Raw genomic sequence first — 27,584 nt, forward strand, 5'->3', positions numbered from 1 at the left:
TACGCATAACAAAAGTACCTTTTTGGTGGCGTTGTCTTTACTGTAAAAAGGAGGATGGCTCCTAATTTTGATTCCTTTTGAGGGGGTCAGCAGGGAATATATGGCTCTGCTCTCGGAACTGAAAACGTTTTGCAAAAGAGAGTACAGTGCACAACCGCCCTTGTACAAACAACAGAGCATTCAGACCAGACAATCAAAGGGAGTGTTTATGCTTGACAAACAGAAGGGTGTCTCTAGAGGGCTGGATCTCCCCTGCCCATTGGAGCAGCGGGCAGAGAACCCTGCCCCTCTGATTGGAGGGAGGCCTGCGATTGGCAAGCCAGGTCTGGCATCTGCAGGTCTGGGCTGGGCTCTGGTTGGAGCAGGAGGGCGCCTTTGAATGCACACCTTAGTTGGCTTTGTATGTGCAGTTACTGAGAGCCCAAGCGGCGTCTCTGTTTGCATAGCTGTAGAGCGGAGGCTCAGAGGCTGCTGTTGTTGTTGGCGGGAGTCCATTTTGGAGAGAGGCTGTGCACTTGATCCAAGCAAGGTCACTGAGCCTGTGTATCTCACTGTGTCTGCACGTGGACAGCCGCAGGAAATAACCTGGAGCGCAGCAAAAAGCCTGTCCAGCTGGAGAAACACTCCAAGCTGCAGTGGACAATTGCATGGAAGGATCACTCCACCAGGCAAGTGTTGCGATGGGTCTTGCAGGTTTGTGCTGTTGTCCCTTCTCCCCACCCCGCTGCTTGCCCAGCCCCAATCTCCCCCTTGGAAATATCCTTTATTGTAAATGACCTCCTGTTCCAACTCCCTTTGCTCAGAGTGGGAGCCTGAAAAAGTCTCACTTGGAAAAGGCAAGCGATTTCTTAACCCTTCTTCCCTTGCAGAACCCCTGAATGTTTAGTGTGTGGTTTGTGGTGGCCATGGAAAGGGTTTGGTGGTGGAGGAAATCTTGCTTTGTGTCCCGGGTTCAGATCCTCAGTGGCATCTCTTGGTAGGGCTGGGAATGTTTCGTGCCTGAAGCCCTGGAGAGCTGCTGCCAGCCAGTGTTGACAGTCCTGGGACTGATGGGCTGAGTCAGCCTAGGGCACCTAGCTATGGGGGTCCTGGTCTCGGGGACTCCTTGGCTGATGCCTGTGGGGAAAATGAGGCAAAGTGGCTCTGCAATGTATGTTTTTATTAGAAGTAAGGTTGTCTGCAACTATGTCTGACTCAGAGTAGACCCACTGAAATTGGTCATGTCTGTTTATGTCAACGGATCTTCACAGCTCATAATGTTTGTCTAGCTAACAGCTGAACAACTTCCCCTGAGGAAAGGATCACATGGAATTACTCATTTAATAACAATTGCACTTTATCAGCCTTGCATCTTATCTACTGTAAATATGTGCCCTGTTTTTCTTTCTTTCCTGGATGTGTGCGAGATAGTTAATTGCAATTAAACCTGTTAATTAGGCGTGTGTTGGTGTAGCTCTTGGATGTGGGTTCTCCTCTCAGCTGAGCAATTACTAGGCATTTTCATGCCACTCATCCGTCAAAAAAGGCTTACAAATGTCGCTGAGAACACAATCCCCTCCCTCGCAATCTAAGGTCACATCCAAACCAGACATGATTTAAATCCCATTTCCCTCCCCCAAAGGATCCTGGGAACTTTGTTTAAGGGTGCTGAGAACTGTGAGGGATGAACTACAGTTCCCAGCATCCTTTGAAGGAAGCAACATGCTTTTAAATATATGGGTGTGGGTGTGGCCTATGAGACATGACACAAAAGGAAAGGGGAGTGGGAGGGAAGAGGAGGTGAAAAGCAGGTCCAGGCTCTAATTCTTAGTTACAGTCAGTGCTTTTGGGGGGGGGGTATTCAAGGGTACGCAGTACCAACACCTTTTTTCCTAGCCTAGAAGAAAAGCACTGGTTATTTGCCGCAGCCAGAATGTCAATGGTTGAATAAAAAATCTGAGGGAGAGGAGCATAAAATTGCTGGTCTTTTTAGCCATATTAATAGAGCAACCCTCTAGTTTCAACTCTCTTCCTTTGCCTGATGGAATGGCTGCTGAGCTGACTGCTCCTGTTGTCCCTGACCATTGGCCATGCTGGCTGGAGCTGATGGGAGTTGTTGATAAAAACAGGTGAAAAGGTAAAGGACCCCTGGACAGTTAAGTCCAGTCAAAGGTGACTATGGGGTTGCAGCATTCACCTTGCTTTTCAGGCCGAGGGTGCCGACATTTGCGTGGCAAGTTCCCGCCTCCCACCAGTAGAAATAAAGACACATGGCACCAGTATTTTAGGTTAATGGGCTAAAATTGGCCACAACTTTATTAGTTACAGGTAAAGAGCGGTATTGGCTTAGGCATTGGTCCTATCCAACTATCTGGCTGTTTGCTTGAAGACCCAGAAGGTTAACACCAGCAGGGGGAGCTCTGCTGATGCACATCAACTAGGCACTCCCCCGGGGGGGTCACCGCTCGGGGGCATGTCTTGGGCCCTGGCCTCCATAGGCTTCGGACGGGGCCACACCCCCCGGAATACTTTACCGGACTACCCTTGAATATTTGGGGGAGGTGATGGCGCTCCTCCCCCCCAACACATCTACATAACAATACCCCTACCAATGGCTAACCTCCAAAACCAAAGGAGTTGTGACGATTTGCTACGAGGTAGGCGAACAACCAAATGGCCGGTGCCAATTTGCCAAGTGGAAAAAATTCCTACCAGGCCCCTTAACGGCGACCAACCGAGGTCCATAGCAAGGTCAGAAGGGGAACCTTAAAGAGCGGGTGGGTGGGGAAACCTCAAAAGCTGAGCGGAACCAAAGTGGGAGATCCCGGGGCTGCGCTTGCCTTAAATGAGGCAAGCCACACATCCTGAGCCAGCCGATGACGCGGCCCGAGGATTCCCCTGATCGCACGGGGGCTGGAAGCCAGTCTCTGTGCATGTATTGGGGAGCATGAAGCCCGCAACACCACCTCCTCCTGAGGTTGGAAGTGGCTTTGTCCACAGACAGCTTTCCAGATAATGTGGCCAGCATGACTAAACTGCTTCTGGCGCAACAGGACACCGTGACTGAAACCAGAGCAAACAGAAATGCCGTTTACCTTCCTGCCGCAGTGGTACCTATTTATCTACTTGCATTGGTGTGCTTTTGAACTGCTAGGTTGGCAGGAGCAGGGACAGAGCAGCTGGAGCTCACCCCGTTGCGGGGATTCGAACCACCAACCTTCCAATCAGAAAGCCGAAGTTGTTGATAAGCAGCTTCCAGTGGGGGCACCTCAGGCTAGCACAAGTGGCCTTCTGTTTGCTTAACCTTTCTCCCCACTTCCTGTTTCCCCCAGGTCTCTCGCCATGGTGAACGAGTCCTTCGGCGCCGGCAACGGGGTGGCTGTCCTTGGCAACGGGGCGGCCATCGTGAGGTCCGACGCCAGCAGCGGCAGCGACAGCTCCAAGGAAAGCTCACGATGCTCCACCCCTGTCCTCGACACCGAGCGGCACGACCGCCTGTGGGAAAAGATGCGGAGGCGGCAGGAGTCTGGGGACAAGTGGTTCTCCCTGGAGTTCTTCCCTCCAAGGACGTCCAACGGGGCCGTCAACCTGATCTCCAGGTGAGGGGTCTATTCCAGGGCAGGCTGTTGAAATCCGAGCGTTTTGTAGAAGTGGGAGAGGGATGGTGGGTTGTTTAGTCATTTGGTCGTGTCCGACTCTTTGTGACCCCCTGGACCAGAGCACGCCAGGCACTCCTGTCTTCCACTGCCTCCTGCAGTTTGGTCAAACTCATGCTGGTAGCTTCGAGAACACTGTCCAACCATCTTGTCCTCTGTCGTCCCCTTCTCCTTGTGCCCTCCATCTTTCCCAACATCAGGGTCTTTTCCAGGGAGTCTTCTCTTGTCACGAGGTAGCCAAAGTACTGGAGCATCAGCTTCACAATCTGTCCTTCCAGTGAGCACTCAGGGCTGATTTCCTTCAGAATGGAGAGGTTTGATATTCTTGCAGTCCATGGGACTCTCAAGAGTCTCTTCCAGCACCATAATTCAAAAGCATCAATTCTTCGGCGATCAGCCTTCTTTATGGTCCAGCTTTCACTTCCATACATCACTACTGGGAAAACCATAGCTTTAACTATACGGACCTTTGTTGGCAAGGTGATGTCTCTACTTTTTAAGATGCAGTCTAGGTTTGTCATTGCTTTTCTCCCAAGAAGCAGGCGTCTTTTAATTTTGTGGCTGCTGTCACCATCTGCAGTGATCATGGAGCCCAAGAAAGTAAAATCTCTCACTGCCTCCATTTCTTCCCCTTCTATTTGCCAGCAGGTGATGGGCCCAGTGGCCATGATCTTCATTTTTTTGATGTTGAGCTTCAGACCATATTTTGCGCTCTCCTCTTTCACCCTCAATAAAAGGTTATTTAGTTCCTCCTCACTTTCTGCCACCAAGGTTGTGTCATCTGCATATCTGAGGTTGTTGATATTTCTTCCGGCAATCTTAATTCCAGCTAGGGATTCATCCAGCCCAGCCTTTCGCATGATGAATTGCCCAGGGGCAAAAAGCAGATCATGCTTTTTTTTAAAAAAAAAAAAAAAGAGGGGAGGGGTTATTGAAACGAAGCTGATGATCGCAAGCGATCGGGAGAGATATAAGGCTGCTGGTAAAGGAGGCTGCCGGGGGAGGGGGGGAGGTAAAGACAGCGAACTTGCAAGGAGAGGAGACAGGAATAATAAAACAAGCAATGAGGAGAGAAATTAGAAGAAAAGGAGGAGCAAAAATTTGATCCAGCTAAGGAAAAGACACTGTCAAACAAGAGGGAAGAGGGTGTTGAAAGGAAGCAGCTGATCGGCAAGCGATCAGGAGGGAGATAAGGGAGGCTGCCTGGGAAGTAAAAGCCCATGGATCCTCAGGAGTTTTGCATTGGATCACCCCAAATTCACCATCAGATCACATAGCATTTCAATGGGTACAGCATACACCCAAAAAACCACACATCTACTGTTTTGTGGGCTGCAATGGCGCAAAAACGTGGTTACAAAGCACGGATCCACATAGCTTCTCAGGATTTTTGCAGTGGGCTACCCCAAACTCACCGTCAAATCACATATCATATCTGTGGCCACAGCATGAACCACAAAAATCATACATCCACTGTTTCGTTCAGAATATTTTTTTTCTTGTTTTCCTCCTCTAAAAACTAGGTGCGTCTTATGGAGCGAAAAATATGGTAAATAGGTACTGCTACTAGCTACTACTAATACCTAGTAGAAAAGCCTCTGGTTTTCCCCAAAATGTTATTTTTAAGCATTTTTTTCCGACTCATTGTAAATCATTTCCTGGAATGCTTTTGTTATCTTTCACGTCCACCACAAACTTTTTTATTTGTTTCTGTTGGGTGGCATTCTGCAGGCTTGACCGCATGGGTGCGGGCGGCCCGCTCTTCATCGACGTGACCTGGCACCCGGCTGGCGACCCAGGCTCCGACAAGGAGACCTCCTCCATGATGATGGCAAGCACAGCGCTCAACTACTGTGGCCTGGACACCGTCCTCCACATGACCTGCTGCAACCAGACCAAGGAGATGATCACGGCACACTTGCAGAAGGCCAAGCGGCTAGGTCTCAAGAACATCATGGCGCTGCGTGGAGGTGAGTTAAATTGAGGAAAGATGGTAGCTAAATAATGGAGCAGCTGCTGTCCCCTCGGGCCTGAGAGAGATGGGGTTGTGGGGTCTCTCAGTTGCCTTTCTTCAACCTCTTTTCTGCTGGTCGTTCCGCAAGTGAGGAGGAATGCCCGCATTTTCTATTTTTCCTCTTCCCTCCTCATCCATCTTCCTTTTGTGTCAAGTCTGTTTTAGACGTAACAAAGAACAAGTGCTTGATTTGACTTTCCGCCCTCCCCCATCTTTCATCTTTGGTTCAGATTGTAATAATTATTTTAACGGAGAACGAATATGTCCCCCTCCTCCCAGTTCCTCTTTGTGTTGCGTCTCTCTTTAGATTGTAAATCTGGGAGCAGCCTTCTTGTTGGATCTGCGTATACTGCCCTGGGAGCCTAATTTGCTTTACAGTGGTGTCCCGCAAGACGAATGCCTCGTAAGACGAAAAACTCGCAAGACGAAAGAGTTTTTCGTTTTTTGAGCTGCTTTGCAAGACGAATTTCCCTATGGGCTTGCTTCGCAAGACGAAAACGTCTTGCAAGTTTGTTTCCTTTTTCTGAAGCAGACATATGGTAAAACGGAACAAGTGTGAGTGCCTGCAGAATTTTAAGGGAACGGCTTATATTTGGGTATTGTCTTCCCGCCCCCTTTAATTTTAAAGGTTCAGCTCATATTCAGGCCAATACGGGGTGTGTGTGTGTGGGTGTGTGGGTGTGTAAGTATGTACAGTGGTACCTCAGGTTAAGAACTTAATTCGTTCTGGAGGTCCATTCTTAACCTGAAACTGTTCTTAACCTGAAGCACCACTTTAGCTAATGCGGCCTCCTGCTGCCGCTGCGCCGCCAGAGCACGATTTCTGTTCTCATTCTGAAGCAAAGTTCTTAACCCGAGGTACTATTTCTGGGTTAGCAGAGTCTGTAACCTGAAGCGTCTGTAACCTGAAACGTCTGTAACCCGAGGTACCACTGTGTGTGTGTGTGTGTGTGTGTGTGTGTGTGTGTGTGTATGGAACACCCCCCAAAAAAACCTTAAAAGTGCTCAGGGCTTCTAAAGGGTTTAATCTGGCTGTGAGTCTTGTCCAGGAGAAAGAGAGAGAGAGAGAGAGAAAGAGAGAGAGAGAGAGAGAGAGAGAAAGAAAGGTAAAATGAAGTAAAAGCTGGTACTGTGGGGAGTGTGTGTATTTACAAAAGTGTTGACCGGGCACTTCCTGTCTCTCCCCACAGACCCCATTGGGGAAGAGTGGCAAGAGGAGGTCGAGGGTTTCAACTACGCTGTTGACTTGGTGAAGCACATCCGCTCTGAGTTTGAGGATTACTTTGACATCTGTGTGGCAGGTAAGAGAGACAGAGGGAGAGAGAGACTGGTGGTGTCTGTGCCAGTTCTGCAAAGATTACTAAAGGAATGTGAGAATCTGAGCTGGATAGAGATCCGCTCTGTGAACCAACTTTAACTCTGGTCTGGGTACATAAGAAAAACCTGCCGGATCAGTCCAAAGGCCCAGCTAGTCCTGTTCTCAGATTGCTGTGGGGAAACGGCCAAGCAGGATTCGAACACAAGAGCAACAGCATTTGCTTTTCATGCACGAGCCACACCTTTGCACAGCTGGGTGGTGTTGTTGTTTAGTCGTGTCCGACTCTTCGTGACCCCCTGGACCAGAGCACGCCAGGCACTTCTGTCTTCCACTGCCTCCCCCAGTTTGGTCAAACTCATGCTGGTAGCTTCGAGAACACTGTCCAACCATCTTGTCCTCTGTCGTCCCCTTCTCCTTGTGCCCTCCATCTTTCCCAACAACAGGGTCTTTTCCAGGGAGTCTTCTCTTCTCATGAGGTGGACAAATTATTGGAGCCTCAGCTTCAGGATCTGTCCTTCCAGTGAGCACTCAAGGCTGATTTCCTTAAGAATGGAGAGGTTTGAACTTCTTGCAGTCCATGGGACTCTCAAGAGTCTCCTCCAGCACCATAATTCAAAAGCATCAGTTCTTCGGCGATCAGCCTTCTTTATGGTCCAGCTCTCACTTCTATACATCACTACTGGGAAAACCATAGCTTTTACTATACGGACCTTTGTTGGCAAGGCGATATCTCTGCTTTTTAAGATGCTGTCTAGGTTTGTTGTTGCTTTTCTCCCAAGAAGCAGGCGTCTTTTAATTTCGTGGCTGCTGTCACCATCTGCAGTGATCATGGAGCCCAAGAAAGTAAAATCTCTCACTGCCTGCACAGCTGGGTAGCATCTGAATAATTTGTAACCTTTGGTAAACAAAAAAACAAAAAAACCCCAACCTCTACCCCTGAATTCCCCTGTCTTTCTCGTTGGCCTTGAAGGTTACCCCAAGGGTCACCCGGAAGCAGAGAGTTACGAGGAAGACTTGAGGCACCTGAAGGAGAAAGTGTCCGCAGGAGCCGACTTCGTCATAACGCAGCTGTTCTTTAGGTCGGAGACTTTCCTCAAGTTCTTGAAGGACTGCCAGGCTATTGGCATCACCTGCCCTGTCGTGCCCGGGATATTCCCTATACAGGTGAGTTGTGTTTGGGTTCTGCTTATGGGATTCTCCCATCAGGGCAGCTGGTTGGCTCCTCTAAGAACAGGATTCTGGACTAGACGGGCCATTGGCCTGATTCAGCAGGGCTCTCCTTATATTTAGTCTACACACACACACACACACACACACACACAGTGGTACCTCAGGTTACATACGCTTCAGGTTACAGACGCTTCAGGTTACAGACTCTGCTAACCCAGAAATAGTGCTTCAGGTTAAGACGAGAACAGAAATCGTGCTCCGGCGGCATGGCAGCAACAGGAGGCCTCATTAGCTAAAGTGATGCTTCAGGTTAAGAACGGACCTCCAGAACGAATTAAGTACTTAACCCGAGGTACCACTGTATATATATACAGTGGAACCTTGGTTCTCGAACTTAATCCGTTCCAAGAGTCTGTTCAACTCCCAAAACCATTAGAAAACTAAGGCACGGCTTCCGATTGGCTGCAGGAACTTCCTGCACTCAAGCAGAAGCCGCATTGGACATTCGGTTTCCGAAAAATGTTCAAAAACCAGAACACTTCCAGGTTTTCGGCATTCAGAAACCAAAACATACGAGTACCAAGGCACAAGTGTGTGTGTGTGTGTGTATATATATGTTGCTGTTTTTTGTGTTTTTAACTTTTTGCTTTTTTTTTTAACTGCCTTGAGACTTGAAACAATAATTAATAATTTGATCATCATGATGATCATGATGATCTGAGTAGGGCTGGGCGATATACAGTGGTACCTTGGGTTATAGATGCTTCGGGTTACAAACTCCGCTAACCAGGAAGTGGTTGCCCCAGGATAAGAACGGAAATCGCATGCCAGCAGCCCAGCGGCAGCAGGAGGCCCCTTTAGCGAAAGCACACCTCAGGTTAAGAACCGTTTCTGGTTAAAAACAGACCTCTGGAACGAATTAAGTTCTTAACCTGAGGTATCACTGTATCAACATATCAGCCAAAGCCAGTAAGAAGTGCATATTGTGATATCAATTTCATAGCTTTTGACCTGGCAATATATCGCGAATCATGATGCATGTTAGGGCTAGCCAATACGTTGTCCAAAACAGGTTTCCAAGTCCGTATCATGATACCAGTTTCATCATTTTTGACCTGGCAATATGTTGCGAATCATGCGGTGTGGGGGGGTGTTATGCAAAAAAATGGCAACACAAGAAAAACCGTGAAGCTGGCCAGTGCCTCTACATAGTTCCATCCTTATTTCAGACATTGTGATATATCAGTATATTGCGATGTTCAGATGGGGATATATTGCGATGTTGAAAACCACATGTCAGAAGCGGAAGTCCCAGCAAAGGAAGAATGGGTACAAAACCTTATGGAATATGCAGAAATGGCGAAACTTACCAGAAGAATAGGAAATCAAGATAACATTTTTTTAAAATAAAAGAATGGAAATGGTTTATTGAATATTTACAGATAAATTATAAACAGACTGGCAGGGTTATTGTAATAACCTGCAGTTTTATAAGAATATATATATTTTTATTTTTTATTTTTTTATTTCCCTAGTAAGGAAAGATTTAATTTCCCCCATATTTGCAATGTGTAATAGAAAAAGAAATATGAAATTAGGTTAAAGGTGTGTGAAAGAAAGTAATAGAAGTAGAAAAAATTGCAATTGAGTGAGGGGTGGTGGATGGTGATGGGAATTATCTGTGGGATTGAGTGTAGGTATGTTGTATGTATGTAGGTATGTTGTATGAAATGTATGTTTGTATGTTTGTATGTGTATTAATGTTGAATTATTTTTAACAATAAAAAATTATTAAAAAAAGAAAAAATTTTAAACAAAGAATATATATTTAAAGAAGATGAATAAATGAGCAAATTTAGTCGATTTGGATATGCAGAAGATGTTAAAAAAAAATTAAGGAGCCACAGAAAGGGGGGGAAGGAAGTCAAGTTCTGAAATATCAAAATGATTGTAAAATCAGTGAAATGTATAAAATTTGTGAAATGTATACATTTGAAAAGAATGAATGAATGGATGAATGAATGAATGAATGAATGAATACCAGGCATCGTCCAGCCCCAACTCTGAACAGGGCTAGCATTCGATCCAACCCATAATTTCTCTCCCCCCCCCCTTCTCTGCTGTAGGGCTATCATTCCTTGCGCCAGCTTGTGAAGCTTTCGAAGCTGGAGGTGCCGCAGGAGATCAAGGACGTCATAGAGCCCATCAAGGACAACGACGCGGCAATCCGGAACTACGGCATTGAGCTGGCCGTCACCATGTGCCGGGAGCTGCTGGACAGCGGCCTGGTCCACGGACTGCATTTCTACACCCTGAACCGGGAAGTGGCCACCATGGAAGTCCTCAAGCACCTGGGTCTCTGGAAGGAGGACCCTAGGTGAGCAGGTCCATTTTTTTTCTCCTATTCCTAAAAGGGCCAATCTTCATAAAGCAGGTTACAAAAGCTAACTACCGTATTTTTCGCTCCATAAGACGCACCTGACCATAAGACGCATCTAGTTTTTAGAGGGAGAATGCAAGAAAAAAAATTATTTAAAGGAAGCGCTGAGCAGAGTCTGAATGCATCCCAGACTCTGCTCAGCGCTCCCTTTGACAAGCCGCGTGGAGCGTGTGAAGAGACTGAGGATAAACAGCATTAAAACCCCACACCCACTGGAAGAGTGGCAGATGCAACTGATGGACTATATGGAACTAGCCGAGATGACTGGCAGAATCCGAGACCTGGGAGAGGAGAGGGTTGAAGAAGATTGGAAGAAATTCAAGATTTATTTAAAAAAATACTGTAATTTGGTTGAATGCTAAGAAAGGATGCTAGATCATAAATAATTGTGCACCACTAAATTAGTGAGAATTAAGATGATAAGTAAATTTGAGAAAAAATTATAAACCTTTTGGAGAATTTATAGATTTATGTCAAATTCATTTAAATATAGAGTGTAAACAAGATGATAAATTGCTGGCAAGAATTGGCAATGATGTAAATGGGAGCGGGAGGCGCGAGGGAGTCCAAAGATGTTATGAAAAGATGTTATGATATATGTTAGATTGTTTTTTTATTTTTGCATTTATGTTTGAAAAATCCAAATAAAATATTATATATAAAAAAAATAAATAAAACCCCACACCCACTGATGAAATTTCTGAATCTGAAACTGACTCAGATGGTTCAGCAGCAAAACCCCACAGAGCGTATGTGCAGCACTTGCAGGCTTTTCCCTGAGGAGGGAGACATGCTGCCCTTCTCCCTCCTCTGGGAAAAGCCCCCAAGAGCTCCACATGGCTCTTTAAAGGGAGCGTGGCTCTTGGGGGCTTTTCCAGGAGGTGGGGGAAGGGACAGCGTGACTAAGCCAGAAGCTAGAACAGCGAGAGGGAGCGCTGTGCAGCGATCTCTCTCGCTGTTCTGGCGTCTGGGATAGCTGCGAGGCCTGCGTTCGCTCCATAAGACGCACACACTTTTTAGGAAGGAAAAAGTGCATCTTACAGAGCAAAAAATACGGTAGCTTGCAACATCTTTACAAGTGCAAGAATGGAAACAAACAAGATTTCGGTCAATAATTGCACAGTTTTGCAAAGATGCATCGAGTTATGATGGAGGTTTAACAAACAATTGCTGTCAAAATCCGAAATAGAGTATGTGCAAACAGGAAATAACAAAGTAAAGGAGAGGGAGGGAGGGAGGGAGGGAGAAAAGGGGGGCGAGGAAAGAAGCCAGCAAAGTAATAAGGAAAGGTATTGTGTGGAATCAGAGAATTGTACAGTTCGAAGGGACCCTGAGCATCATCTAGTCCACAGGTCAGCAACCTTTTTCAGCCATGGACCGGTCCACTGTCCCTCAGACCATGTGGGGGGCCGGACTATATTTTTTTTTGGGGGGGGATGAACGAATTCCTTTGCCCCACAAATAACCCTGCGGTGCATTTTAAATAAAAGCACACGTTCTACTCATGTAAAAACATCCTGATTCCCAGACCGTCCGCGGGCCGGATTGAGAAGGCGATTGGGCCTCATCCAAACCCCTGCAATGCAGGAGTATGCAGCTGTCCCATATGGGGAACGAACTTACAACCTTGGCATTATCAGCATCGCAATCTAACCAACTGAGCTATTTAGTGGGTGGACCCTTTTTATTTATATATTTATGATCTTTAAGGACAATATTCATATGCTTTCAACAGAATTTCAAAAAGATTAGAGTGGTACCTCGGGATGCGAACGGGATCCGTTCCGGAGCCCCGTTCGCATCCTGAACAGAAGGTAAGACGCACCTGTGGGTCGCGTTTCACCGCTTCCGCACATGCGTGTGATGTCATTTTGACCGTCTGCGCATGCGCGAGCAGCGAAACCCGGAAGTAACACGCTCCGTTACTTCCGGGGCACCACGGAGCACAACCCAAAAATACTTACCCTGAGGCATATTTATCCCAAGGTATGACTGGTGGCAGCAGTCATGAAATTAAAAGACGCCTGCTTCTTGGGAGAAAAGTAATGACTAACTTAGACAACATCTTAAAAAGCAGAGACATCACCTTGCCAACAAAGGTCCGTATAGTGAAAGCTATGGTTTTCCTAGTAGTGATGTATGGAAGTGAGAGCTGGACCATCAAGAAGGCTGATTGCCGAAGAACTGATGCTTTTGAATTATGGTGCTGGAGGAGACTCTTGAGAGTCCCATGGACTGCAAGAAGATCAAACCTCTCCATTCTTCGGGAAATCAGCCCTGAGTGCTCACTGGAAGGACTGATCCTGAAGCTGAGGCTCCAAGACTTTGGCCACCTCATGAGAAGAGGAGACTCCCTGGAAAAGACCCTGATGTTGGGAAAGATGGAGGCCACAAGGAGAAGGGGACGACAGAGGACGAGATGGTTGGACAGTGTTCTCGAAGCCACAAACATGAGTCTGACCAAACTGCGGGAGGCAGTGGAAGACAGGAGTGCCTGGCGTGCTCTGGTCCATGGGGTCACGAAGAGTCAGATACGACTAAACGACTAAACAACAACAGCAAATGACTATGTATCTAACCCCCCTCTGGCTGACCTTCCAGAACTCTTTAAACATTGCCCATCCTTTCTAGAATCTGTTTATCTTCTTTTCCCTCGTTGAACCCAAAGGAATCCATCTTGCCACATTCTTTGCTAGCTTGTGGGTATTGTTTCCATGCTGGCTGCGGGGTAAGGGAAACTCCATCCTCTGCAGCCTTCATGGACGTGAAGGCTAGAAATATCTTTTTTTAAAATTGGCCTTCTAGCCAGCAGACTGGCAGAAGAGGAGCAGAGGGCGATTCTCTACCACCAGTTGCTTGGTGGCCCAAGCAAGGGTAGGCTAGAAATTCCTGATTGAACAGGCTACAGCACCTTGGAGAGCAGTCTAAGGTTTGGGTTGAGAACCACGGACAGCTCTCCTGCAAGTGGGGCCAGGCATACAAGTTGTCTCAGCGAGAGATTGCTTTGACCAGTCAGCCTGTGCTAGGAATGTGTAATTCTCTGGAGCGTTCAGTCTCTCCCAACACAAAGACAGAACAGGCAATCTCCTCAGGTGGGAGATTAATTCTTCTGTCTCTGTGCCTGCCACTGTTCTCCCCTGAGCTTAGCTTCTCCCAGTTATGAGGCATGCTCAAAACAGTCATACATCACCAGAGACGGAGAACTTTAAAGTGTTAAGATCAGAAGTCAGAAAACATGAAAACAATGAGAAGCGGCGGGAACGAAGATTTGGAGATATGCTTCAGAGATCCAGACTATGGGGAGCCTGGAAAAATTAATAATTACAATTTGGACTACAATTTGGACTTTTTAAATTTTAGTTTATTGTTTTTAATCAGATTATGATGTGGATATGTTGATTGGCTGCTTTTATTGGAAAATAAAAAAAAAATGATTTTAAAAAAAACAGCAGTCATACATCAGGCTGCAATTAATTCTTCCTTACTTACATGCTGTAAAAGTAAACCTCATTTATTCACTTGTGTATATATCCCACTTTTTGCACACAGTCCCCCCCCCCCACATTTAATCCCTACAACAATCTTGTGAGGTAGGCTAGGCTGAGAGACAGTGACCAGCCCAAGGTCCCCGTATGAACTTCAGGGTTCAAGTGGGGATTTGAAACTGGGCCTACCACGTCCCAGTCCAACCACTACAACCACACTGACTCACTTGCTGGGTATAAAAATAAGCCTTCCCTTCAGTTTTTAATTCAGGGGGAACAAAACATGTGTAAGCAGGACTTCCGGGTTAGCGCGAACGGCTAATGGCGGATTCCCTCCGAGCTCCGGAGGGAATCGGCTCTGCTGAGGACGGGTCTTGCCGTGCCGGCGACACGGGGACCCTCAGAAACCGCAGGCGCGGAAGCCTGCGGACTTGGTGACTCGGTGGGCACCTTAAGCGCCCTCCCCGACCCACGAAGAGCCTTTTTAAAGGCTGCGGAGAGGGTACGGAGAGTGGCGTGGTGCTGAGAGTAGACCGCTACCTCAGTAGAGCGAAGCCGCAAGCCATGGCCGGAGAGCGCTGACTTTCTTCCCAAAATTTGGACTGGATAACAAAGGACCCGTGAGTAGTGGAATTTGGACTTTAAAAATTTTATCCTGTGAATTCGGCACGATCGGGGGATGTGTTAAAGGGAAGTCCGCACCCCCTCTACTTATAGACGTTTCAAAGCAAGGAACGGAGAATTAAGGCGGAATGAATACTGTTTTGATGATTTAAAAGTTTCTCACAAATTTGATAGAACAAGATTTTTGTGCTGGAGAGAAAGGGAATTTGGAACTTTGTGTGTATCCCCCCCAAAAAACCCGGGAGTGTCCTATTTGGGTCCCGGAGGAAGAAGTGAAAGGAGTTTGACAGCTGTCAAAGAAGCTGTCAAACGGGCGGACAAAGTAAAGAATTTTGCTATTTAATAACTCTTGGAATTAAAGCTGATACATTTGGACTGAGGCGATTGGAAACAAAGTATTGATAATAACAAAGTAACAGATTATTGGAAAAGGACTACTAAATAACTGAAAGCCCCCTAGGGGGAATTAGTGACATTACAATGGCTGCAGAGGGAAAATTACTGGCGGAGATAGAAAAAATGTTTTTTCTCGTGGGAATCCTGCAGGAGCAGAGTATGGCTCTGAGTAAAGTTTTTATGACCTTGAATTCTGAAACAAACAACTCTGCTGAATGCACAAAGGAGATGTACGATAAAAATTCTGCAGCTGAGCAGGAAGAGATGCCTTTGGAATTGACAGAGAAAAAAGAAGGAGTTCAGACACTACAAGTGGAAAATATCAACCAGAAATCTGCAGCGTTAGAGTATGAGCAAGAAGACCTCTGGATTACAGACCTGCGAAAGATGAGAAAGAAGAAGAGAGAAGCCCCTGGAGTACTTGGAATATTAAAACTAGAGAGAACAAAGCAATATGATTGGGACTTTTCTCTTGAGTATGGAAAACTAGATGGTCTTTCGCAGCAAACACTCTTCAACATTCTGAATGAAAGAAAATATGATCTGACTCTGACTGAACTCCTTCGGGGTCTCAGGACCATCAAAGAGGACTACCAATATAGCTGGCAGAGAGGGACTGACAGAGAATCAGACGCCTCGGACGTGAGGAATCCGGGCTAGAAATATTTTTTGTTTGTTTTCTGGACATTTGTCTAGGAAGGGACAGAAACCGGGGCAGGGGGGGGAGAGAATAGAATTATAAAATGTTATGTTTTGTTTTACTTGGTCAATGTGACCTATAATTAATATAATAAAGGGAAAATTTGTGAAGGGGAAGTTAGATCGACCTTAAAAAAAAAAAGAAGTTAATGATTATAAGAGAATTGGATAGTTGAATACAGATAAACAAAAGATTTTAATTTTTAAAAGCAATGTGAATATCTTTAAGAGGTTAGGTAAGAACTTGCTGAATTAATTTTGGAATTGGGATGTAAGAGGAGGGGGTGGGGGGAAGTCAATGAAAGTGGGTAAAGAAACTTAGGGTATGTAATTGTATTTGTGTGTTTGTTTGTCTTTGTCTTTGTGTGTGTGTCTGTTGTTATAAAATGTAAAAACCCAATAAAAATTATTTAAAAAAAAAAAAAAACAAAACATGTGTAAGCTACCGGGAAGTGTTTAAAAAGATGCAGCACGGAAGTATAGGTGCAAATTTATGTTTTAATTTTCTCTCCCTCCCCTGCAAGGCGTTCCCTGCCCTGGGCGGTCAGTGCTCACCCCAAACGGCGAGTTGAAGATGTCCGACCCATTTTCTGGGCCTCCAGGCCGAAGAGTTACATCTACCGAACTCAGGAATGGGATGAGTTTCCTAATGGCCGCTGGTGAGTGTGGCAGGGGGGTGGCAGGTGGAAGTATCCCTCTGGAAAGATCTGGTTGAACTGGGAAGCGATGGGAGGCGTATCTGAATTAAAACAGTAGATGCCAGAAAGATGCAATGGTTATAGACCTGTTATATTTTACATTTGTTATATTGTTATATTTTACATTTCAAAATATTCTTTTAAACAACCTTAAATCTGTGACATCCCTTCTCCTCTTTCTGTGGTTCATTTTGCATACCATAAAGTTAAAGGTAAAGGGACCCCGACCATTAGGTCCAGTCGTGGCCGACTCTGGGGTTGCAGTGCTCATCTCGCTTTATTGGCCAAGGAGCCGGTGTACAGCTTCCGGGCCGTGTGGCCAGCATGACTAAGCCGCTTCTGGCAAACCAGAGCAGCGCACGGAAACTCCGTTTACCATCCCGCTGGAGCGGTACCTATTTATCTACTTGCCCTTTGACGTGCTTTCGAACTGCTAGGTTGGCAGGAGCAGGGACCGAGCAACGGGAGCTCACCCCATCGTGGGGATTCGAACCGCTGACCTTCTGATTGGCAAGTCCTAGGCTCTCTGGTTTAACCCACAGCGCCACATACATCCCTGCATATTTTGCATTAATTAAACCATTCAGTACTCCATTGTTACATCCATCGAAACTTATTTACACTGCTAAATTTATGTTAATGCTGTCAGTGTTTTTAAACGAACACAATTTTCACCTATATATTCAGTAAACATTTTCCAGTCTTCTCTAAACATATGTTGTTGTTCTTCTCTTATGTTAAATCTGCAAGTTGCGCACATTTCATCAGTTTAAGTTGCCATTCTTCTTTGGTTGGGACCTCGCTCGTTTTCCATTTTTGGGCTAACAAGACATGGGCTGCAGTAGTAGCCTACATAAATAGCCTTTTTTGACACCCGGGAATGTCCCTCTAATAGACTAACTCAGTGTTTCCCAACCTTGTAATTTCGTTGTCCCCGAGAGGGGGCAGTGACAATAAAGATATTATTATTATTATTATTATTATTATTATTATTATTATTATTATTATTATTTATTAACCTTGTGCCTCCAGCTGTTTTTGGACTACAATTCCCATCATCCCTTGCCACTGGTCTTGCTAGTCAGGGATGATGGGAGTTGTAGTTCAAAAACAGCTGGAGGCACAAGGTTGGGAAACACTGGACTAACTGATAGGTTAATGGAATGACTTATCTCTTGGGCCTGTTAATTTCAGCGGGGCTACCCTGTGTAAAACCTAGTTGACTGAAACCCATAGGGTTGTCTCCTCCCAAGTCCAGAAAAGACCCTATACTTTCTGGGCAGATTTCCTTGTTTTGTTCCCTTGTTCAATTCATTATTTCATGAAATGGACACACCACTTAACTATTAAAAAAAGCAAACGAGCCTCAAAGCGGCTTACGAAAAGGACAAAACGATAACATTTATCAGTAAGAAAAATGTAACAGCAATAATGTAAGACTTTCAAGAGCTCAAGTTCACAACTGGCTAAAATCAGATGGAAATATGCATCAGTTTTCTAAACATCTGGGCTTCATGAATGTTTCTAGCACAGAGTACCACCTGTCTGATGTCAATAGGTAGGGAGTTCCACAGTTTGGGTATTGCCACACTAAAAGATGGACTTCTTATAACAGGGATTACCGTATTTTTCGCTCTATAAGGCGCACCAGACTATAAGACGCACCTAGTTTTTGGAGGAGGAAAACAAGAAAAAAAATATTCTGAATCTCAGAAGCCAGAACAGCAAGAGGGATCGCTGCGCAGTGAAAGCAGCAATCCCTCTTGCTGTTTTGGCAGCTGGGATAGCTGCGCAGCCTGCATTCGCCCCATAAGACGCCCACACATTTCCCCTTCCTTTTTAGGAGGGAAAAAGTTAGTCTTATAGAGCAAAAAATATGGTATGTGCAATAGTTCTGCAACAGTTCTGCTGATCGAAGCAGTCAAGTGGGTGAATTGGGGGGAGGGGAGGCCATCTTGCCCGTAAGGGAGCTTGTTCCTGCCCTGTCCTAACATGCCTTCTCTCCCGCAAACCTCAGGGGTAACTCATCCTCCCCTGCCTTTGGGGAGCTGAAGGATTATTACCTCTTCTACCTGAAGAGCAAATCTCCCAGGGACGAGCTGCTGAAGATGTGGGGCGAGGAGCTGACCAGCGAGGAAAGCGTCTTCGAGGTGTTCAGGTGCTACATCGCCGGAGAACCCAACAAGGATGGACACAAGGTGAGACATTCAGGGAGGACCCTGGCCCATGAACCTCCACATAGGGGGTGAACAAGTGTTGGCGTCTGGTCTCTGGAGTCCTGACACAAGTCTCGCATACCATCCAATATTTCTCCAATGAAAATGGGGGTGTCCTATTCCATTGTTGCTATTGTTATTGTTGTTGTTGTTGTTGTTATACCCCACCTATCTAACTGGGTTGCCTCAGCCATTCTGGGCGTCTTCCAACATAAATGGTAAAGGTAAAGGGACCCCTGACCATTAGGTCCAGTCGTGGCCGACTCTGGGGTTGCGGCGCTCATCTTGCTTTATTGGCCGAAGGAGCCAGCGTACAGCTTCTGGGTCATGTGGCCAGCATGACTAAGCTGCTTCTGGCGAACCAGAGCAGCGCACAGAAACACCATTTACCTTCCCGCTGGAGTGGTACCTATTTATCTACTTGCACTTTGACATGCTTTCAAACTGCTAGGTTAGCAGGAGCTGGGACCGAGCCGCCGACCTTCTGATTGGCAAGTCCTAGGCTCTGTGGTTTAACCCACAGCGCCACCAATATAAATAAAAACTCCCTCCAATATAAATGTGTGTGTGTGTGTGTATAGTTCTGCTTTACAATTTAGAATATTCATTGAAACAACCTTAAAACATCAATGGCTTTCCTTCTTCTCTTTCCGAGGTTCATTTTGCATAACATAAATCCCTGCATATTTTACAAAAACTAAACCATTCAGTATTCCATTATTACATCCGTCAAAACTTATTTACACTGTTGAATTTATCTTAATGCTGTCAACGTTTTCAAGTGTACACAATCTGCCCCCCACCATATATTCAATAAACATTTTCCAATCTTCTTTAAATGTGTTGTCAGGGGCTCAGGAGCAGAGGCACAGGAGGGGGAGGAAATGGAGAGCGAGGGGGAGGAATCCGAGGGGAGCGTAGGAGATGACAGTGGCCCGAGGGATTCCATGAGCCTCTCCAGCGAATCGGAAGATTCACAGAAGGGGGCGCCAGTGGCCAGGGGTAGGGGGTTCCCAAGGGGAACGCCCCAGGAGCAAGGGGGCAGCAGGGACTCCCAGAGCAGTAGTTGGAAATCAGGACCAGCTTCCCCACCAGAGCAGAGTGGGGGGGAAGAGCCCCAAGTATCGGGGCCAGTGCATTCCCCACCAGGGAGAGAAGACGAGGCAGAGCTGACCACGCCTCCATCGGAGAGTCGGACAACGGAGGGGAGGTCAGATCCGGCCAGTATCCCGGAAGAGGGAAGCAGTGACAGAAGTAGTGTAACGGTTAGGAGAAAGGTCACTGGGTTGGCGCGAGAGGCAAGTTCAAATGTACAGGAGCGCGGGACAGCAGAGAATGAGGATTGGGAACCGGATCCTAAAGCCCGCCAGAGGCAGGGGGAGGAGCTAAGCGACTCAGCATCGGAAGAGTCCAGAAAGGGCAATGCCCCAGCGGGCAGGAGGACCCAGAGGAGGAGAGAGCAGCGGAAAAGGTGGAGCAGGGCTAGGATCTTAAACTGGTGTCAGAGGGGAGGAGACTCAGACGGGACTTCACCGATCTAGGGTTTAAGACGTAGGGCTGCACGCTGTGGCTTTGAAATGGAAACTGAACTTCAATAAAGACTTTTGTACATTAAGACAGCCTAGCGTTGGTCCTCTGTGAGCTGGGACCTAGAGGCAGCTCTGACATGTGTGTTTTTCTTATTCTCTTATTCTATATGTTAGGCCCGCAAGCTGTGCATATTCCATCAGTTTTAAACTTAAATTGATAAAATATTTAAAAAACTTCCCTCTACAGGGCTGCCTTCGGATGTCTTCCAAAGGTCGCGTAGTTACTTACCTCCTTGGCTTGGGGGAGGGTGTCGCATAATTCCATACCCTCCAATGTTTCTCTGATGAAAATTTTGTTGTTTAGTTGTGTCTGACTCTTCGTGACCCCATGGACCAGAGCACACCAGGCACTTCTGTCTTCCACTGCCTCCCGCAGTTTGGTCAAACTCATGCTGGTAGCTTCGAGAACACGGTCCAACCATCTCGTCCTCTGTCGTCCCCTTCTCCTTGTGCCCTCCATCTTTCCCAACATCAGGGTCTTTTCCAGGGAGTCTTCTCTTCTCATGAGGTGGCCAAAGTCTTGGAGCCTCAGCTTCAGGATCTGTCCTTCCAGTGAGCACTCAGGGCTGAGTTCCTTAAGAATGGAGAGGTTTGAACGTCTTGCATTCCATGGGAGTCTGAAGAGTCTCCTCCCAGTGGCATAGCGTGGGTTGTCAGCACCCGGGGCAAGGCAAGTAATTTGCACCCCCTAACCCATGGATTTGCGCCCCCCTAACCCTAACCCCCAGATGTTGCGCCCGGTGCGGCCGGCCCCCCCTGCATCCCCCACGCTACGCCACTGTCTCCTCCAGCACCATAATTCAAAAGCACCAATTCTTTGGTGATCAGCCTTCTTCTGATGAAAATAGGGACACACTAAAAGGGGGACATTCTGGAATCAAAGCTGAAACCAGGGCGGCTTCTGTAGATCCAAAACTGCCCCTGGAAAATAGGGACACTTGGAGGGTCTTGTTTCAGGCATTGCTTTCTGCTCCTCAGCTGTGAATTGTAGGAACAGAACCAGCTGCTTTACACAAAGTCTGAACTTTGGTTCCATCTACCTCAGTATTGCCTACACTGACTGGCAGCAATGGCTCTCCTGTTCCCAGCCCTACCCAGCCAGGGATTGAACCCAGGGCCCTTCTGCATGCTGAGCAGCCCTACTCTACAGCCCCACAGTAAAAGGTGTTTGAAGGGACTTGGAAAATCAGATGTCAAGGAGCTGAGTAACTGTACAACCTTTAGAAGACACCTGAAGGCAGCCCCGTATAGGGAAGCTCTTTAATGTTTTATTTTGCCCTCCTTTGTGTGCCGCCTCCTCGAGAGGTCCAGAGGGTGGCAACACGAGAACGGAGCCTTCTCTGCAGTGGCTCCCCATCTGTGGAATGCTCTCCCCAGGGAAGTTTGCCTGGCGCCTTCATTACACACCTTTAGGTGCCAGGCAAAAAAGTTCCTTTTTAACCAGGCCTTTGGTTGATTTGATTTACATCCTATTCCCTTTTAAAAGGTGTGGGGTGTTTTTTTTTTTTTTGGAGGGGAGGACAATTGGGTGGTTGTTTTTATTTTTTATTTTGTGGTTTTATATCTTGATTTTATTCTGTGAATCGCCCTGAGACCCCTGGGTATGGGGCGGTATATAAATTCAATAAATAATAATAATGTTTTTATATATGTTGGAAGCTGCTCAGAGTGGCTGGGGCAACCCACTCAGATGGGCAGAGTACAAATAAATTATTGTTGTGGTTAATGTGTGTGTCTGCTTGAGGTATAACAGGAGGAAGGCAAATTTGAAATTTAAGGGGATTTGGAAGCATGGGAGAAAGATGTGCATTTTCGCACACACAACCTGCCCTCTCCCCTTTCCAAAATATTGATAGTTTTTCTTTCCCCATCACCACCCAATAGGTGACCTGCTTACCTTGGAACGATGATCCTCTGGCGCCCGAGACAAACCTTATGAAAGAAGAGCTGGCCAAGGTGAACAGGAGAGGGATCCTGACGATCAATTCCCAGCCAAATATCAACGGCAAGCCCTCCACCGACCCGATTGTGGGCTGGGGTCCCGACGGAGGCTACGTCTTCCAGAAGGTAACATGCCTGGGGACATTATGCTCTTCTCTCCTTCCCTCCCATCTCCCAGTCCAAGCAGTTCTGTCCTCTTGCATAGATCAATTTTTGTGTGAAAGGAAGAACCACGCTGCCTTTCGTGACAAAGCTTTAGAAAATACGGCATTTCATGGGGTCAGGCTGGATGACCCCTGGGGTCCCTTCCACCCCACAGTTCTGCGATTCCAAGTCGCGTGCTATGGCAAATTAGGAAGATAGATTTGTTTGACATGTTTATAGGCTGCTGTTCAGGGTCCGGTTTCAGGAAATGGTATACATCGCTCAGTAGGGATAGGAACACAGGAAGTTAATTGTCTTTTAACATGAAGTCATATACAGTGGTACCTTGGTTCTCAAATGCCGAAAACCTGGGAATAAGTGTTCAGGTGGCTAGTCCTAGTCTTTATAACCCTGTACCTTTTTCCAGAAGGCAGAAGCTGAAAGAGATCATTTCTGGGGTGCGCACTATCCTGCGCTATCTCTGCAGCTTTCTTATGGCACCCGGAAGCATAGATTTGATCCAAGGTGGGAAGAGTGCACCCAATTATTCTCTCTGCAGTCTTTACAACCCTGGACAGCATTGTTTTTCCCCTGACGGTGCAGCTCCCAAACCACACACACAGACCATAATACACTCTCCACAGTGCAATGGTAAAATGCCATCAACAGGTCCTTTCAACCCTTCTCTTTAGACACAGGAACATAGGAAACTGTGTTCTGCTTAGTCAAGCCATTGCTCTGTCCAGCTCAGTCTCATCTATACGGACTGGTAGCAGCTCTCTGATGTTTCAGACCAGACTCTCTCCCAGGCAGACCTGGAAATGCTGAGGGTTCAGCCTGGTTCCCGAGGCCTTCTGCATGCCAGGCAGGTGTTCTGCCACTGGGCTATGGCTCCTTTCCTCGTCCCTTAGCTTGAAAGGTTGATCTGTAGCTGTAACTTGGCCCAAGCAGTTCTCAAGCGGCAGGGCGTAGCCAAAGCCGGCTAAATCAAAGAATTCTGGCCACTCCGTGCCGGCAGGTGTCAGAAGCAGTGGAGGAAAATAAAGATTCCCCGCCTCAGAAATATTGAAGTGTGGGGACAGGGCGGTGTGTGTGTGTGTGTGTGTGTGTGTGTGTGTGTGTGTCAAGCCCCTTACAATGAGCGAGTAAATAGTGGGGGGAGCTGTGATCCTCAGCGCCAGCTGGCTACAAAGCAAGCGGTGGGGTGATTAAGCAATGCTAGCAGGGGGCTAGCAGATCCGCCGTTTGCGAGACAAAAGGCTGCAGGGCTGCGGATTTCAAAAGCTCTCATTATGAGCCCATGGGGCGCTGTGTCGGCAGCCCCCATTAAACGGGGACCCCCGCTGCGAAATTGCTCCCCTCCAAGTGAGCCACCAGAGCGCTCGTATTATTTGTCTTGCTTTCAAAAGCAGCCTCTTGATCTTCGCCACACACCCCTTCCCCCTTTTTTCAAACTCTGACCACAATGAGAAACCCAGTCTATCTAGTTTACTTTTCCGTTGAAACAAAAAAAGCATTCCTGATAAGATCCAGGTTTTGGATCAGCTTTTTCAGTTGTTATTATTTTTTGGTACCGTCTCCCTTCTCTCTTAATCCAAATAAGATTAAGGTCAAGTGAGACTTTTGCTCAGTGCCCCAAAGCTAATCCCAATGTGAACTGGGGGGTGGGGTGGGAAGGAGGGTCTTTTTCTTCAGAGAGGCAACCGGCGTTGCTGTTTCTAAGCTGCTCCGCTCCACATGGTAGCAGAAACACTGAAGTAGAGCAAAATCGATTTAACACAATCACAGACCAATAAAGGGACAGCCAAGCAGTACTATTGTAATAGTAAAATTTAAGGTCTCATATATATATAATAAATGTTCATAAATGTACCAACCAAGCACGTACATAGATCAGCACAGGAAGACCGACCTGAAACCATTTTGACTCCCAAACTGACCAAATGTGTTTTTTTTGCAAGGAGGGAAAGCAGGGAGCCTTCCCAATGTCTCAGGAATTGGGAAATCACCATCTCAAAGGAATGGCCAGACTACCAGGAAGGCAATTAGATAAGGCATTAACAGATAACCTGGCAGACAGGAAAAACAACAGCATTCAAATTTCTGTTGTAGACCACCTTTTCTGTGATGTAGGTATGATGTTTGTGGGGGCTGGTCTTGGGTTACACCCCTTCTGTGAAGTATGTATGGTGTATGGAGGGTTGGTCTTGAGTGACAGGGCAGGGAATTTAAAATGTCTATATAAGGCCTTGCGCGCCATTGTTCTGGGTTCCCTATTAGGGACTTTGTCTCCTTTTCATCTTTGGGTCAGTAACAACCGGGTGGCTGTCGTCACATACATAAAAAGTATTTTCTGCTCGCTTGGAATATCAGCACCTACAATTCCTAATAGAAAAACCTCTGCTCCCCCCCCCCCCCAAGTTAATTTAAACATATAAATTGTGCCATTGCCGGGATTCTCTGGTGTCAACACCTCCTCTCTCGACTCCTTCCAGGCTTACCTGGAGTTCTTCACCTCCAGCGAGAACGTCAGAGCCCTCCAAACAGTGTTGAAGAACTACGGCCAGCGAGTGAATTACCACATTGTCAACGTCAAGGTGCATCCTTCCTCAGTGCCAGATTACCAAATAGACAGACTGGGCACTGGCCTATGAGCCTAGGGGCCCCTCAACAACGGATCAAAATAATATTGATTTGATCTTGAAAGAAAATTGGGAGATAATTTGTGAGGGGGCCTCCGAGATTCTGACTGCCTAGGAGACTCCACTGGGTTTAATCCGACACTGGTCCTTCCTCTGGTAGGCTGGCAGGGAAAACGTTTCCGTGGAAACTTCGGGTGCTTGAACTGAGAGCGGATGTGGGGAGCAAACCCTCTGCTTGTGATCTCTGGAGAATATTTTGAGAATTGTTCAGCCTCTGCTAGGACAATTGGCTTTGGGTTCATGGCTCCTCCTTATGGCCCAGTTTCAGTGCCTCCTGTTTAGCCAGAGAATCTGATCAGCCGAGCATATCATTCCCTGGAGGAGTTTTCTGGGTTTACTTCACCAGGCTGGATGCAGGAAGGAATAACAACAACAACAATTTATTAATTATACCCCACCCATCTGGCTGGGTTTCCCCAGCCACTCCTGGCGGCTTCCAACAAACACTAAAATACAATAACCTATTAAACATTAAAAGCTTCCCTAAACAGGGCTGCCTTCAGATGTCTTCTAAAAGTTTGGTAGTTATTTTTCTCTTTGACATCTGGTGGGAGGGTGTTCCACAGGGCAGGTGCCACTACTAAGAAGGCCCTCTGCCTGGTTCCCTGTAACTTGGCTTCTCATTGCGAGGAACCGCCAGAAGGCCCTCAGCGCTGGACCTCAGTGTCCGGGCAGAACAATGGGGGTGGAGATGCTCCTTCAGGTATACTGGACCGAGGCCTGTTCAGTTGGGCCTGAGATCTGTAAAAAAGAAAAAGAAAAAAAGTAAAGGACCCCTGGACGGTTAAGTCCAGTCAAAGGTGACTATGGGGTTGCGGAGCTCATCTTGCTTTCAGGCCGAGGGAGCCAGTATTTGTCCGCAGACAGCTTTCTGGGTCATGTGGCCAGCAGGACTAAACTGCTTCTGGTGCAACGGGACACCATGACGGAAAACAGAGCGCAAGGAAACACTGTTTACCTTCCTGCCGCAGCAGTACCTATTTATCTACTTGCACTGGTGTGCTTTCGAACTGCTAGGTTGGCAGGAGCTGGGACAGAGCAACGGGAGCTCACCCCATGGTGGGGATTCCAACTGTCGAGCCCAAGAGGCTCAGTGGTTTAGACAACAACAACACCCGCATCTTGAGATCTGTACAGGCCTGGCAGCAAGTTAACAGGTGTATGCAAAACCGTGATGCAGCCGTTTCCAGGCTGCATGCGCCCCATTTCTTTCTCTTCCTTCTAAACACCTTCCTGTTTCCCGTTGGTAGGGTGAGAACATCACCAATGCGCATGAAATGCAACCCAACGCCGTAACGTGGGGCATCTTCCCCGGCAGAGAGATCATTCAGCCGACAGTTGTAGACCCGGTTAGCTTCATGTACTGGAAGGTAAGAGGGTTATTGTTCCCTGCCCTGCCCCAAACACCCAGGAAACTCTTAGCCTGTTGGTACAGATCTGCGGCTTTGGTAAATTTCCATGGAAAATGTATGTGAACAAGGTGCCAGTTACTATCCCCTAGAACTTGTGGTACCGGGGTACTTCTGCTCCTATAATAATAAGTTGGGGGTACAACCCCCACTTTCGCTTGCACAAGTTCAGGGATCTCATAGGTCTGTATCAAGTCATAAGAACATAAGAGCCTGTTGGATCATAGCAGTGGCCCATCGATGATGATGATGATGGGTAGGCAAACTAAGGCCCGGGGGCCAGATCCAGCCCAATTGCCTTCTAAATTCGGCCCATGAACGGTCTGGGAATCAGTGTGTTTTTACATGAGTAGAATGTGTCCTTTTATTTAAAATGCATCTCTGGGTTATTTGTGGGGCATAGGAATTCGTTCATTCCCCCCCCCCAAATATAGTCCAGCCTCCCCCAAAGTTTCAGGGAGACCGGCCCCCTGCTGAAAAAGTTTGCTGACCCCCGATGATGATGATTTTGATTGACTGATGCAGTTTATATACCGCCCTATACCTGGAGTTCTCAAGGCGGTACACAGACAAATATAATCAGAATAAAAACAACCACCCAATAACACCCTACTCAGAAAAGAGCCACATTTTAAAAGGGTATAGGATAAGGTTACTAGACGTCCCTGTTTCCCGGGGACAGTCCCCGGATTTACAAATCTGTCCCCTGACAAAATCCTATCATTCCTATTGAAATTGAAAAGTGAAATAAATCTGGTAACCTCAGTATAGGATGTCAAACAGATCAGCCAAAGGCCTGGTTAAAAAGGAACATTTTTGCCTGGTGCTTAAAGATGTCAAATGAAGGCACCAGGCGAATTTCCCTGGGGAGAGCATTCCACAGATGGGGAGCCACCACAGAGAAGGCCCCGTTCTCGTGTTGCCACCCTCCGGACCTCTCGAGGAGGAGGCACAGGAAGGAGGGCCAATTAGGATGATCTCAGGGTCCGGCTGGGTTCATATGGTCACATCTAGTCACATTGCCTAACCAGGTGCCTCCAAGGGAAGCCTGCAGGTCCTTTTTTGAATACTAAGGGCCATAGCTCAGGGGTAGAGCATATGCTT

The 27,584-nt window shown here is 46.9% G+C and overlaps 1 protein-coding gene across 2 annotated transcripts in view; it reads left to right on the plus strand.

Annotated features, from left to right (window-relative positions):
- MTHFR (methylenetetrahydrofolate reductase) overlaps positions 1-27,584 on the plus strand; it is a 45,427-nt gene that overhangs the window by 15,834 nt on the left and 2,009 nt on the right. Inside the window, exons 1-11 of one of the 2 annotated variants that reach the window (XM_081871004.1) lie at positions 336-668; positions 3,312-3,578; positions 5,367-5,605; positions 6,840-6,950; positions 7,938-8,131; positions 10,264-10,514; positions 16,306-16,440; positions 18,497-18,677; positions 22,169-22,351; positions 24,865-24,966; positions 26,322-26,441. In XM_081871004.1, coding sequence (XP_081727130.1) covers positions 3,322-3,578; positions 5,367-5,605; positions 6,840-6,950; positions 7,938-8,131; positions 10,264-10,514; positions 16,306-16,440; positions 18,497-18,677; positions 22,169-22,351; positions 24,865-24,966; positions 26,322-26,441 — 1,773 coding nt within the window. In that variant the 5' untranslated portion in view covers positions 336-668; positions 3,312-3,321. Of the gene's footprint in view, positions 1-335; positions 669-3,311; positions 3,579-5,366; positions 5,606-6,839; positions 6,951-7,937; positions 8,132-10,263; positions 10,515-16,305; positions 16,441-18,496; positions 18,678-22,168; positions 22,352-24,864; positions 24,967-26,321; positions 26,442-27,584 lie in introns of those variants that run through there. The other variant, XM_081871005.1, reaches the window with a different exon arrangement.

This window comes from Podarcis erhardii (genome assembly GCF_964252035.2).
Source record: "Podarcis erhardii genome assembly, chromosome: 7".
In the NCBI taxonomy this organism is placed as follows: Eukaryota; Metazoa; Chordata; class Lepidosauria; order Squamata; family Lacertidae; genus Podarcis; species Podarcis erhardii.